The sequence below is a fragment of the Acomys russatus genome, chromosome 11 (genome assembly GCF_903995435.1).
Source record: "Acomys russatus chromosome 11, mAcoRus1.1, whole genome shotgun sequence".
Lineage (NCBI taxonomy): Eukaryota > Metazoa > Chordata > Mammalia > Rodentia > Muridae > Acomys > Acomys russatus.
In genome coordinates this window covers 16,365,963-16,381,083 of record NC_067147.1, presented here as the reverse complement: position 1 = coordinate 16,381,083, position 15,121 = coordinate 16,365,963, and the positions used below count along the sequence as shown (strand labels likewise).

At 38.8% G+C, this 15,121-nt stretch overlaps 1 protein-coding gene across 1 annotated transcript in view; it reads left to right on the top strand.

Annotated features, from left to right (window-relative positions):
* The first annotated feature begins 23 nt into the window (after nt 1-23).
* Mmut (methylmalonyl-CoA mutase) overlaps nt 24-15,121 on the top strand; it is a 30,727-nt gene continuing 15,629 nt past the window's right edge. Inside the window, exons 1-5 of the mRNA XM_051152946.1 lie at nt 24-63; nt 3,201-3,619; nt 5,975-6,342; nt 10,508-10,665; nt 12,142-12,313. Of these exons, the coding sequence (XP_051008903.1) occupies nt 3,241-3,619; nt 5,975-6,342; nt 10,508-10,665; nt 12,142-12,313 (1,077 nt within the window). The 5' untranslated portion in view covers nt 24-63; nt 3,201-3,240. The remainder of the gene's footprint in view (nt 64-3,200; nt 3,620-5,974; nt 6,343-10,507; nt 10,666-12,141; nt 12,314-15,121) is intronic.

Genomic DNA, 15,121 nt, shown 5'->3' with positions numbered 1-15,121 from the left:
GCAGGGATCCGGGTTCGGCTCTGGGATCTGGGCTCAGCCCTGTCGCTCCCCACCTCGCGGCCTGTGAGTAGGCCCCTGTGCTGTGGAGCACGTCACGCTTGCAGGGCTCTCTCCCTTATTGGGTCCGTTCATCTACCTGCTCCACCTCTCTGTCCTTTGCTTTCTCCTTCCTCCTTCCTAAGGTGACAGGAAGGCACCTGCTTGCTTCTGAAGCTAAGATGTTCACTTCGGCCCTATTCTCATTTTCGGCTAGGCCATTGGAATTCGGAGGTCAGCGCTGCAAAGTGCTTTTCAACAGCGCTGCAGTCATGTTGCAAAAATCTCTACCCTCCCACGCACGCGCAAGGCGGAGGTCGCTTGTAGTTAGGTAGAGGCGCGCTGGATCCACACTTAGGTGAAGCTCGGGCTGTTTCTAGGGTTATTTTACTAGAGGTAGCGGGACCAGGAAAAAAAAAAAAAAGTAGATGACAGGAGGAAGAGCTGAAAAAAGGAAAGGCAGGTCTAATTTGATACAAAAGTCCAAATTTCTAACTTCTCAGTTTTGCCATTCGGAGCGTGACACATGCGTGTGATTTTCTTCCAAGTTGCTGGTTCTTGTCCAACATAATTTTGTGTTTAATGATTCCTTTAGGGCTTTAGTTCTCAACCTTGCTAGTGCTGCGACTCTTTAATATAGTTCCTTAAGTTGTGGTGACCCTTAACCATAACCTTATTTATTTATTTATTTTTTGCTACTTCATAACAGTAATGTTGCCACTTTCATGAATCATAAAGTGAATACTTTCGGAGATGAAGGGTTGCCAAAGGGTCCCGACCCACAGGTTGAGAACTATTGCTTTAGGCTAATTGGTCCTTTATCTTAATAACTTTCATGCTTTGTGTAGTCACCACATATGCATATTGAACCGTGGGAGCAGCTAGCTCTTCCGGGGGTGTTATGGCGCCACCTGGAAACAGTTACAGTTGAGAGCTATTTTTGTCCTTAAAAAAAAATTTTTTTTTTTTTGAAATAGGGTTTTTGGAAAGGTTTTTCCTGTGTAATTCTGGTTGTCCTGGAACTCTTTCTGAAGAACAGGCTTGGCTAGAACTTTGAGATCATTATGCCTTTGCCTCCCAAGAGCAACGGGGTTTAAGGTTCCCAGGCTTTGTCTAAATTATTATTATTTTTTTTTTCTGGAGGAATGAGGATGACCTTCATTATTTCACTTTAATACAGTCTAATCCCCATTAGCACATTTACATATTGCTTCGTTGAATGCCTGAAGCTTTTTTTTTTAATGACTGTTCAAAGAAAATTTAGAAGTCCTGTTACCTGTACTCTTATATTTGTGTGCGTGTAGGTATGTATATATTTGAGACAGGGTTTTACTCTGTAGCTTCGACTGGCCAGAAACTCCCCATGTAGACCAGGTTGGCATGACCCACCCGTTTCTGCCTCCTACGTGCTTGGATTAAAGGCATTATGTCTGTATAGTAGTGTTATTTCAAAGAACTGTTTTCAACTTTCACTAATATGGCCTTTGATTTTCCAGGAATTGTGTCTTGGATGGGACCCTGTTTTATTATTTGACCAATTTGAAGGAAGGTTCATTAAATTTTTTTGTTAGAAATGGGTATGCTTCTCTCTTCAATCTAGTTTTAGACATTTCCCAAATTCCTTTTAATGTTATGCATCCCAGCAGAAGGAGTAAAGTTGTAAGCTCATTGTGTATGGCTCAGTTTTTAGGCTTGCCAAAATCTAAGTGGCTTGAAATAAAAATGGATGGCAAAACTTTCTTGAGTTTAATAGGTTAAAAATTACAAAAGCTTTTAAAAATTAATATTGTTTTTGTTGTATTTATGTTTATATTCTGGTCTGCTGACTTAAAAACATCTATTTTAATGTATCAAGTTTACAGGGATGTATTCTGATTCTTCCAGCTTTTCTGAGCCTGTTTTCATTAATAGAAACCATGCTCAACATAACTTTTAAAATAATTGAAAATACTTAGAGAAAGCGCACACAATGGTAGTTGCACAGAGAAATATTCTCCACAAACGTAATACATTAATATACCAGATCACACAGTCACCTCAAAGGCTTCCTTTTTTTCTATGTTCACTGTCATAAATGAATACTCCTGTAAATTCTGATATGAAATATAATAGCTCCATTAAATTCTATCATTTGCCCATGTTGTAATGCCCGTAGTCTAACTGTGGATGTTTGTAATGTTTCTGTTTCTCTAGTGTAGATAAAACAGCAGAGAATGTCTGTTTTTATCTTTCATTATAGAAGCTCTCCCGGGATGGATGTTACCCAGCGTAAGGGGGTAGCATTTTTGAGTTTTTATGTATTGGAAGTTTACATTGTAAAGTAATTAAAAACACTAAGTATTAGGCTTATGTTTCTTGTTTTGTAAACCATAATAAGTATTTGACAGTCTTCAAGGCTTTATTAAGTTGCTAGGTCAGAAGTTATATGAAAAATAGAATTTTATTCTCACTTTGCCCAATTAGTGTAAAGCACCTGGTGAGACAACTATGTTAGAAAAATTTGTGTCTGATTTTCTTTTTAAAACTATAGGCTCTTTAAGTTGATTCTGTGTGGTAATTAAGTGTTAAGTAACTGAGGCAGATTGCTACTTTCCTTTGTGGGTAAATATGTGGCAAATGCAGTAAACTATGAGTACTTAAGTATTACTAGTACATAAAACGTATACGTGACAAACACAGAAGTAAGTTTGACAAATACAGAGAGGTCATGGATGCCTTGGGTGCATGCTAGTCCTATGTACTGCACTTTTCTCCACACACCAATGTAAGGTCTGTCATAAACTAAATGATCTGTAATTAGGCTTTGAATGAAAATTAATTGAAATACTACTTTACATCTACCACATGATATAACCTTTGAAAAATTTTGTGGGGAGTATGATATAGTCAGATTAGCATTTTATCAGTACAGAATGAGTTGAGGGGGCTAAGACTAAGACTATTCAGTAAGACTGTTGGGGTAAGAGGACTTTCTCTAGAGCAACCGTAATTATGAAGAACACTTAGTATTAGGCTTATGTTATAGAATATCAAGTACAGGAGCAGAAAAGGGAAGAAAGATGAAACAGGACCAGGACTCCATCTTTTTTTCCCCTACTACTGAAAGCTCCAAATTTGCTTCACAATTCTAAATGTATGTATATTGTCTTTCTAAATTTTCCTAGGTCAGTTCTCATTTTCTTTTGGGAGTATCCATGCTTCACCATGTTGAGAGCTAAGAATCAGCTTTTTTTGTTGTCACCCCATTACCTGAAGCAGCTAAAAGATCCATCAGCCTCCACATGGAAACGGCTCCTGCATCAGCAGAAACCCCTTCACCCAGAATGGGCCGTGCTGGCCAAAAAGCAGTTGAAAGGCAAAGATCCAGAGGACCTCATATGGCGCACCCCAGAAGGGATCTCTATAAAGCCCTTGTATTCCAGGGCAGATACTATTGACTTACCTGAAGAACTTCCGGGAGTGAAGCCATTCACACGTGGACCGTATCCCACCATGTATACCTATAGGCCCTGGACCATCCGTCAGTATGCAGGCTTTAGTACTGTGGAAGAAAGCAATAAATTCTATAAGGACAATATCAAGGGTAAGATTTAAAAAAAAAAAATTAATTACCTTACTTTATATCCCTGCCTCTCTTCACGGTTCCACCTTCTTCCCTCTCGCCCCCTTCTTCCCTCTTCCCCCCATGCCCCTGCTTCTCTACCCCTCAGAAGAGGGGACACCCCTGTCCCCCATTGCAGCACATCAAGTTGCATCTGGACTGAGTGCATCCTAGCATCCTCTTCCACTTCTTCGCAAGGTAGTCCGCCAGGGGAAAGTGATTAAAAAGCATGCAGGAGAGTCCCAGTCAGAGACAGCTCCAGTTCCCCTTACTTGAGGATCCTCATGAAGACCAAGATACCCATCGGGTACATATATGTAGGGGGCCTAGGTCCAGTCGATACACTGTCTTTTGTTGGTGCTTTGGTACCCACCAGCCCCCCTGGGCCCAGGTTAGTTGGAGATGTTGGTCTTGTAGAGCTCCTGTCCCTTCTGGGTCCCCTATCTTTCCTCCAACTCGTCCACAAGGCTCCCTGTGCTCTGCCCAGTGTTAGGCTGTGACTCTCAGCATTTATTTCTAGCCATTGCTGGGCGGAGCCTCTCAGGAGACAACTGTGTTAGGCTCCCATCTGCAAGCATAGCAGAGTGTTGTTAATAGTGTCAGGGGTTGGCTCTCTCTCACAGTGTGGCCAGGGATTGGTCTGGCATTCCGTCAATCTCTGCTCTATCTTTAGCTCTGCACCTCTTGTAGGCGGGGTAGATTTTGGGTCGAAGTTTTTGTGTGTGGGTTGGTATTTCCCTCCCTCTGCTAGGAATCTTGTCTGGTTAGAGGGTGACTCTTTAGTCTCCATGTCCTTGCTACTAGGGATCTGAGCTAGAATCACCCCCATATCCTTTTTGGAGCCTACCCTGTTGTAGGTCTCCAGCTTGTCTCACAGATGCCCAGGCACATAATTTCTTTTCTCTCTGTAAGCCCTCTCTCCTCTCCCACCACGCTCTCCCCACATCTGGTCCCCACTCTCATTTCTCTCAGCTCTCCCTCTCCTATCCTGTTCCCTCTCTCCAAGCATCTCCTCTGTCTGTTGTTTTTCCCCCTTTCAGTGACATTCAATATAGGTAAGATTTTAATGTGAGACGTGATGCTTATGGTGACATGATACACTTAATTCATTTCTGTAAATATGACATTAGCTTTGTGCTTAAATTTACTGTGGAACAGATGGATGCTTTTCAACTTTTGTGGTCAAAGAGATATTAGTCAAAGAGGGTAAAATTCTTGGAGATAAATCACATTTCTACATACATAGGTAGAAAAGAAATGAGATGAAGATGCGTGAAGAAAAGAAAGATGGAGTTTGTCTTTGGAAAGCTTTTACCATAATGAGCTTGGGTGAGATAGGACTTGGGAGTTTAAGTTATGTCAAACTCAGTAGTAGGAAATGAAGGGATAACTATACCTTCAATGAAACCTGCCCTTCATTAGAACACTATATAATTTCCTTTCTAGTGTAGAATACAGTCTGACTGTATGAATGCTAAATTTTAGAATTTCTAGGTTGATGTTGCTAAGGGAGGTGTTGGATTCATATTTAGTGTAGACTATTTTAGTTATTTGAAAAGTTTGCACAGGAACTGAGCAATAATGCACTTGTCTGCTGTACAGAAGGCCGTGGATTTCATTCCTACTTCCATTAAATTCTTATGGAGGATGATGAGAATAATTTCTAAAATTCTATTCCAACAATATTTGATTATGTTACGACCACTGTAAAGAATAAAACAAGCAAAAATATGCATGCTAAGTTTTATTAAGAATATGTGATCAGCTAGATGAGACATGATAGATACTGATTTTCATTCAGAAATTCAGGCCCAACAAGATAGGAAAGATGCTTTCTTCAGGTTTGATAAATACAAATAGCCAAATCACTATGAATGTAACATTTATATAATTCCTGACTGTCTCATGGTTCTTCCTGCTGTATATAGTTTATTTTATTCATATGTAGTAATATAAATATATATGTTAACATTTTAAAAAAGATACGAAAAATATGTGATCAACTAGATGTTTTCATGAATTTTGAAAACATCTGAATAAAAACCTGAAAAACAACCACAAAGATTTTTTGATGCATGAACTCAAGCAACACACCCTTGGTCAGGCATGAGAAAATTGGTACTCTGTTGCTGCTATTTTTTTCTTGTAGATCTAGCAGCTCAGTTTGTGTGACTTAGCCTCCTGGGAGCAGCTGATTCTTAGGAAGTCAAATGTTTTAAACATTTGTTTCACGTGAGCACGGATATGTGCTAACAGTATACTGTGAGGAGACACATCTGCATCCACTTACTTCCATCTGAGACTATAACGTGTCCATGTTTTTCTTCACGTACTTAGCTGGTCAGCAGGGCTTGTCCGTTGCCTTTGACCTGGCAACACATCGAGGCTATGATTCTGACAACCCTCGAGTTCGTGGAGATGTTGGAATGGCCGGAGTTGCTATTGACACTGTGGAAGACACCAAAATCCTCTTTGATGGAATTCCTTTAGAAAAAATGTCTGTTTCCATGACCATGAATGGAGCGGTCATTCCAGTCCTTGCTACGTTTATAGTAACAGGGGAAGAACAAGGCGTGCCGAAGGAGAAGCTCACTGGCACAATTCAGAATGATATCCTAAAGGAGTTCATGGTCAGAAATACGTACATCTTCCCCCCAGAACCATCCATGAAAATTATCGCTGACATTTTCCAATACACAGCACAGGTATGCTTACTTTCTGCACACGTTGCCGTAGTTGTGATTTTCATAAAGTGCCAAAAATTACCTTGAATTTGATAACTGAGTCTGAGTAAGTTATACTGTCAGCCTGTCTTCTTGTTGTCTTTTGTGGTAATTTTTTGCTTTTTTTCCCCCCACTGATACTTATTTGTCTGATAATTGTTAGGGTCAGGGGATCCTCCCTCCTTAGTTCCTATCAGAGTTCAGATGGAGTCATGATGCATACGGGTATCGAGACAGATGGGCATCAGAGTGTCAGGTTTATTTCTGCTACAGACTGGCTTGGAGCAGACCACTCATGTGTCTGCCACCTGGATGACATCCTAATTCACCCTGAGTTAGGCACAGCTGCCCAACCAGATTTGTGGGCGAAGAAGGCTGCCTGGGTGCTGCTGCAGAAGCAGCATTTCCTCCGCAGTTTCCTCTGAGCAGGGAGTAGTGTCCCTGGGGCTCACACCTCACTTCTTGCTAGCAGTGCTTTTCTCCTCGCATTCCTTAAAACTGCTTAGTGCCAAAGAGACAGCCTCTTCCGCACCATACCCTTTTAACCTGGTCACCCTCTGTATCAAGTTATAGCAGAGATCCTGCAAGCATTTTCTGCCTTCTTCGTTTGATATTTGGCCTTTGTACTTTGCAAACTGTTTTCATGTTTTATATCAGTCCAAATGCATTGTATGACATAGAACTGTATATGTGTAATTGTACTGGATGTAGCTGTGTATTTATTTTGAGTTTTCTATGACTTGCAAAGATTCTGATTAGTGACATGTAACAAGCATAAAAAAAGCAGAGGCTTAAGCTAAATAGGAGTCATTTCCATTTCATTTAAGGAAGTTACATGATGGGCTGTGAGGGATTTGTCTGTGCAGTTCTTGTAGTAATCAGGGCTCCAGGTTCCTTTCCCTTGTTTCTGTTTTGGTAACTGCATCAGCTGTGGTTAAGGAAGAAAGAAAGGAAGGCTAGCCAGATCGTGAGAGAGGGAGAGGGATCTTCCAGAGGAATGTAGCAAGGTCTTCTTTGTGTCTCAGTAGGAAGAGAAGACTGGAGTGTAGGGCTTGTACCATGGAACTCTAAACGTAGGACTTGCTGTCAGGGGAGGAAGGGCAAGGCTGGTTCCAGGAGTGCGTGGTGTCATCCAGGAGGGCGGGGGGGGGGGGGGGTGTCGTCCAGTGCTTCTATACCCTGCATATCTCACCTTGTAAAGGATTGTTGTGTTAACCAGATGTTCAGAATTGCTCTACCTAGTCCTTCCTGTAAGTGACAGCATGCCAGTTCAGGTTCTAATCATATGGTGTTTTTTGAAGGATTTTTATAAACTGATAACTTTGTATCTTATGGAAAATATACATATCATGATATCACTGTGTTAACCACTTACAAGTGTACAGTGGCTTTAAGTGTGTTTCCACTGTTCTGTAACTGTCACCTTTACTCTTAATTTTGGAGAACTGAAACTATCTGTTCAACAGACAACCCCATTCTCCCAGCCATTCCTGCTCCAGGGTACCACCATTGTATTGCTGTAAACATTTGCAGGTTTGAGTACTGCCGATAGCTCATATGAGAAGGGCCATTCAGTAGTTCCTTTTTGAGTAGACTGTTTCATTTAATATAATATCCCCAGTGCTTGTCCATTTTATCCCATACCAGAATTTCCTTCCTTTTAAAAGATGGGTAATATTTCTTTGTGCTTATATTTCTATTACTTCAAAAGGCTATCAGTATCCTCCTTTACACAACAAAGCACCTGTTTCCCGGATTTGTGTATGAATTCCAAAATATGGTCATTTTTTTCAATTCCATGTCATTCTGTCCCCTTTCTGATTTTGTCATAGAGCATTTGCAAAGAGTTTTGGGTTATAAATACTTGAGAATATAAAATACAGAACCATGTTTGTATATTATATGAATGTATATATGCATGATATATATAAATGTGGTATATTTATTTTATACCAGCTATAAATAGTGCCAGCTATTGTTTTTTTGTTTTGTTTTGTTTTTTTTTTTTTTGAGTTCTTAACATCTGCTGGGATAATCCCAAGTGACTTATGTCAAACATTTAGTCTTAAATAATTTCCATGGGAACAATACAGTTATTACCTCTGTTTTGTAGGAAACCAAAGACTAACAAAGTTGAAAAATTTAGTAGTAGTTCAAGGTCATGGCTAAAATTTGAGCCCTCTGACAACAGAGCCCATGTTTCTAATTTATTTGTGTTTAGTTGACTCGAGTAGAGTGACAGCTCTTTGACTCTGTAGAATATATTCAATCAGGTACTTGACCCAACATAAAATGTTGGGAAATAATGGTATGTGGTATTCTTAGTGGTCATGGTAGAAGAACCTGAGTTATGCTTAGCATTAACTATCCCAGTAAGTCAAAATAAAATCTTTGATTTTTTAAAAAAAAATTATTTTTATTTATAAGTATACAGTGTTTTGTTTACATGTGCACCTGCATGCCAGAAGAGGGCACCAGATCTCGTTATAGGTGGTTGTGAGCCACCATGAGTTTGCTGGGAATTGAACTCATAAAGCTATTGTACAGCTTGAGATCCGGGATATAGCTTTCTCCAGAGGATCTTTTATTATACAGCACCGTTTTAGCGGTTGTTGGCCTTATACAGAGCGAAAACTAGGGTGGACTCAGGGATGTCTCTCTTGTCCTTTATCTTTCATCTGTAAACAAGGAGATAGGAGCCGAAAAGAAAGAAAGGGGGATGTAGAAATATAGAGGGAGGATAGAACAAAAGATAGATGATTGAACCTACTCCTTAACTCAAGGCTTTAATGTCACTCACAGAAAGTTATCTCTAAGTCATTGGTATAGAATTTTATGTATTGATGCAAATCATGGTCATGTCAGATACTAGTCTCATTTAGCACAAGAATATATATCCTAGGTCTAACAGATAGATATGACTCTATAGATACATAAGGTAAGATAGTTAGATAAGGTCTTCAAACGCCTCAGAGACCCACAGAATATGGCATTCAAAGATGTTTTTATTATTCTAAAGATTCTTTGACAAGAAGACAAGTTAACTCCTGACAACACCCAGCTGACTTCAAAGAAGATGATGAGCATCAAAGAACCTCCTTATGGAGGTTTGCCACTGGGCAAAATGTCCTCGTTTCTGCCACAGACAGAATTCTGCCTAAAAATGGGCAAGCTTAGATGCAGGCAGAGTCGACAGCCGAACTCTGCCAAGACAGGGTAAGCAAGTCCTCAAAAGTTCCTGCCTCATGAATAAGTTAGGCTAGAAGGCCAAAGATGAGGCTCCAACATTATAGACAGTGTTGGGTGACTGTTCAGGTATTAAATTGTCTCAGTCATTTTTTCATTTTGGAAGCTGCTAACCTGCACTGCTGGCTCACCCAGGCATTTAAGTTTTAGTCCTTCTGAAGTCTCTGAGGGGTGTTGAAGACCAGATAGTTTAGTTTTACAGTCAAGTTTAGTTGGTTAGGGGGATAAGATCTTTTTAGATCAAGATAAAGGATTTAAGTTAATAGAGATGAGATATGATAGATATTGTATTTCATTCAGAAATTTAGACCCAACAAAATAGGAAACATGTTTATTTAAAGTTTGACAAATACAAATAGCCAAATGCCTATGAATGTAACATTTATTTAACTCATGATCATCTCATGGTTCTCCCTGCTGTATGTAGTTTGTTTTACTCACAGGTAGTAAAACAAATATATATGTTAATAAAAAGAAATCAAGGCTTTCATTTTATCCTGTTTTGCTTCAGAATATGACACTAATATCAAACCACTATTATTCACTGTATACTTGTTTTATATTTACCTTATTCAAATAAAATAATGTAAATAATGTCAAGTTTATGCATCTTTAACATATCAGACAAAATTATAAAGCCTTTGTGAAGTCTTAGCTAGCCTAAAAGATAACTGGTGTAACTATTTTTTAGTAGAAAACTAAACATAACATCTTAAAGATGCTTTATAGATCAAACATTTAAATTTAATGTAACAAATACTAGTTTTTTTTTTCAGTTAAGATTATAAACTACCAAGTATGTCTGAAATTGAACATCATTTAAAGATAATTTCTTTTATAAAATAAGTTTAAAAGAACCTTTTCATATTTTATTCATTGTTGTTTTTATTATTTTATCTAGCACATGCCAAAGTTTAATTCCATTTCCATTAGTGGGTACCATATGCAGGAAGCAGGAGCTGATGCCCTTCTAGAACTGGCCTATACCATCGCAGATGGCTTGGAGTACTGTAGAACGGGACTTCAGGCTGGACTCACAATTGATGAATTTGCACCAAGGTCAGTAGATTAAACTTAGGTATCTTTTCTCCAATTAAAAACATAGATAGGACCATTTGCTATCTGTTCAGAAAAATATGCTAACAAAATAAACTTGTAGGAATAAATGCCATGCTAATTTAGATTCTTATATTTTTCCAAGTGAGAAGAGAAAATAAGCCAGTATTATTTATAGGGAAAAAAATCAGATTTTAATTTAACTATCCCACTTTTTTAATTGGAGTAATGCCATCTTTACAGAAGATAAACTAAAGCATACATGGAAGGCATGTTAGAATTTAAACATAAAATTAACTTACTTTTAGTTTTTTTCCATTTGAAAACATGGAAATCACCTATTCCTTTTTTTTTTTTCCTGTAATACTGATGTAAATATTTGGGCGTGCACAGTATTATAAACTAAACTATATTATCTCAAAATGAATTGCTAGTAAAGTTGTATGAAAAATATAGAAACATTTAAATGAAGTTTGTGAAATATTTAAATTGGTCAGAAATCAGTCCAGGTTTCATTCAGATCAGCAGTGCCTTGGTGAGCTTGTCGCTGAAGCTATACTCACCTATGTGCTGGCAATTCAAATAGGCAAAAGATGGCTAGTGACGGTTTATTTATTCTAAGATATTGTATGATTATTCCAATGCAGGAGAATATGACTAAACACAATGCTCAGTCATTTTCTTAAAGCACACAAAAAAGCAACCCTGTGTTTGTGTACAAACCAAGCAAACATGTGATCGTATTCTTTCTGTCACAACCCCAAGTTGGTATTCCTGTATTTTGTTTTGTTTTGTTTTTGTTTATTTGTTTTTTTTTTTTTTTAAAGAAATGGACCTTGAACTGGACATGTAGCTGAATGGTGGAAGCATTTGCCTAGCAAGTGTAAGGTCCTACGTTCAATCCCAGCACTGGGAAAATAAAAGTGTTTGTTTCTGTGATGCTGTGTGGAGTTCAGGGTCCAGAACCACAAAGCCACGCCCCCTGGCTTAGAATCTGTCTTTAAGTCAGCACACAAGAGGAAAGCCTTTCCAAAAGGAAATTACTTGTGAAGTGAAATAGTCTTTCCAGAAGTAGAGATCCACAGCCATTTCTGTGTTTAAGCTTACAGTTACTTAGAAACATGTGTGTTGAGTTGGGTGTGGTGGCGCATGCCTTTAATCTCAGCACTCGGGAGGCAGAGTCAGGGATCGCTGTGAGTTCAAGGCCAGCCTGGTCTACAAAGTGAGTCCAGGACAGCCAAGGCTATACAGTGAGACACTGTCTAAAAAAAAAAAAAAACCAAACCCAAAAAACAAACAAACAAACAAACAAACAAACAAAAAAAAAAAACCAAAAACGAAACGTGTGTTGCTTTTAATTCAAATTTCACTGCTTGATATTCAAATCAGGACATAGGTTTTTCTAGTGTGTGGTGCAACTAGTTTATTTTCTGACTTATATTTTTAAATTTCAGTGAGCTCTGGGCTTTGTCGTTTTAGGTTGTCTTTCTTTTGGGGAATTGGGATGAACTTCTACATGGAAATCGCAAAGATGCGAGCTGGGAGAAGACTGTGGGCTCACTTAATAGAAAAAATGTTCCAGCCTAAAAACTCCAAATCGCTTCTCCTGCGAGCACATTGCCAGACGTCAGGCTGGTCGCTTACTGAGCAGGTATGTATCCAGCTGAAGAGAGAGAACTTGGATAAAGAAAACGAACATTTTCTTCTAGGCAAGAGGCACAACCAGGAATCATATTCAGCAGCCTGTTTGTTAAAATCTGAAAGTCAAATATCTTTTTTTTTTTTTTTAATTAATTTATTCAGGAATGCCTTCAAGCAGAATGCATGCCTTGGTTTTGAGTTCACACAGATTGGATAGAGTTAGCTCCCTCTAGTGGCTAACGCTAAAATCATTTCTATGTTGGCCTGTGCACAAGTGCTTTAGGTTAGCATACAGAGTGAAGGGTCTGTTTGGTGGTGCCGTCTTCGTACTTTGTTTCTTCATTCCCCTCCCTATCACCACGCCCTTCTCCCACTGGTTCCCTTTCTTTTCCCTGACAGTCCCCCATTCAACTTTTATATCCCATGTATTCTGTTTTATCCTGTGTATTCTATGCCTTACTCACGTAGCATAAGAGATCTTCCTCTCCTTTCATGCAAGGGCCTCTTTTAGTTCTGTGTCTACAAACATATTTGTAAACACACACACACACACACTTAATTTTAAATCTAGGTTTTGTGGATAAGAGGGAAACACAAGGTGTTCATCGTGAGTCTGGCTTATTTTGCTTATTTTATTACACTCATTTCCTTGCAAGGCATGATTCCGTTTTCTTTATAGCTGTGTAAGATTTCACCGTCCTTATGCATCGCATTCTGTCTTCATCTGTTGATAGAGACCTAGGCTGATTTCATTTTCTAACGCTTGTGACTAGAGAATCAATAAACGTGGATGTGCCAGAGTCTCTGTGCTGTGTTGATTTAGAGTCCTTTGGGTGTGTATACTCAGGAGCCGTACAGCTGGACCATATGGCAGTGCTACTTTCAGGACTCTTAGGAATGTGACACTGATTTCCATAATGGTCACACAACAGTTCACACTTTCATCAGCAGTGACTCGAGCTCCTCTTCACAACTTTGCCAACATTTGTCTTCTTTTCTTGTTTTTGCTCCTTCCTTTTTTTCCCCCCTCTATCTTTTGTTTATTTATATTTTCCTTCTGATCCAAGGACTTACTGTACAGCCCTCGCTGCTCTGGAACTCATTATGCAGACGAGGCTGGCTACTGCTCTCATCTTTCTGCCTCCTGAGTGCTAGGATTAAAGGCATGTACTACCACAGCTTGTATCCTTTATGTTCATGATGGTAGCCATTCTGACTTGGATGAAATGGAATCTGCTTTTTGAAAATTTATTATTCTCTCGTATGTTACATCTGGACTGCAGTTTCCTCCCTTTCCTCTCCTCCCGGTCCATTACCCTCACCTCCTCTACTCTCCAGATCTACCTCCCATCCCCCACCCGTTTCCCTTTAGAAAAGAGCAGGCCTCCCAAGGATATCAACCAAACATGGCATATGAAGCTGCAATAAGACTCAGCACCTACCCTCATATCAAGGCTGGAAAAGGCAACCCAGTATGAGGAAAAGGGTCCCCAAAGCAGGCAGAGCAGTCAGAGGCAGCCCTCATTCCCACTGTTAGGAGTCCCATGAGAACACCAAGCTACACAACCATAACATATATGCACAGGACCTAGGTCAGACCTGCGCAGGCTTCCTGATTGTCACTTTGGTCTCTGGGACCCATATGAGCTTTGGTTAGTTGAGTCTGTGGGTTTTCTTGTGGGGTCCTTGACCCCTGTGTCTCCTACAATCCTTCTTCTCCTTTTCCTGCAGGATCCCCAAGCTCTGCCTAATGTTTGGTTTCATTTTTTATTTTATTGGCTGGTTCAGGCTCCATATGCTAAACAATTTTTAAGTTCTTTTAATATGCACGTCGCTGATGGCTAAAATTGTGACCGCTTTGTGTTTATCTGCTATTTGTATTCCTTCTTTTGAGAACTACGCAGTTCATTAGCCCATTTGTTGATTCAATGGTTTGGGCGTGGGGGCCTAATTTTTCTAATTCTTTATTTCTCTTAGATATTAATCTCCTTTTGGTGTGTAGTTGGCATATTTTTAAATTTACCTATTGTGTAGCCAGCCTCTTTACTCTGGTGAATGTTTCCTTTGTTATACAGAGCTTTTTAATTTCATAAAATCTCATTTGTCAGTACTTGGGATTATTTACTGTTCTAACATAGTATCAAACTATTTTTTGAAAAAGAAATAAAAAGCATATTATAATTAATACTTTTAAATACTTTAAAGAGATACATCTTAGCACAAAACTAACACACACACACACACACACACACACACACACACACACGTTTTAGCAAGAAAACACACAGGTATTTAAAGACTCTTATCATTTGGATAGTGTAATTTGTTTCCACTTAAATTGTGTGGTGGTGGTCTTGTTTCCATACCCATTCATTTTTATAAGTTCACTTGGTGTGATTTTAAGTTGTATGTCTTTTCTACATTTAATATTGAATAGCAATAAGCATGTTTTTGATGATTAAAGAAGTAGAGATTCTCAGGTTAGAAGGAACTTTTATAATTATATTTTAATATTCTGATTTTTACAGTTAAAACTGAAATCTATACAAATTCAGTAAGTGGCCAACTAACAGTTAGGAATATAATAAAGTGGAATTCAGTTTCCTGCCTCTGAGTTTACACTTAACTAGTTTAATTAGTCATTTATTAAGTACACACTTTGTATACATCCATTTCAGGAGATACTCTGTGGTATGCAAAATATAGGAGATGGTAAATTGAGGAAAAATCTTTATGAAAAATTGTACCTGATGATATGCTTATGGAATAGTACTGAAATGGTGTAAATGTGTTTGAAATGTCTATGGAGTATATAAGA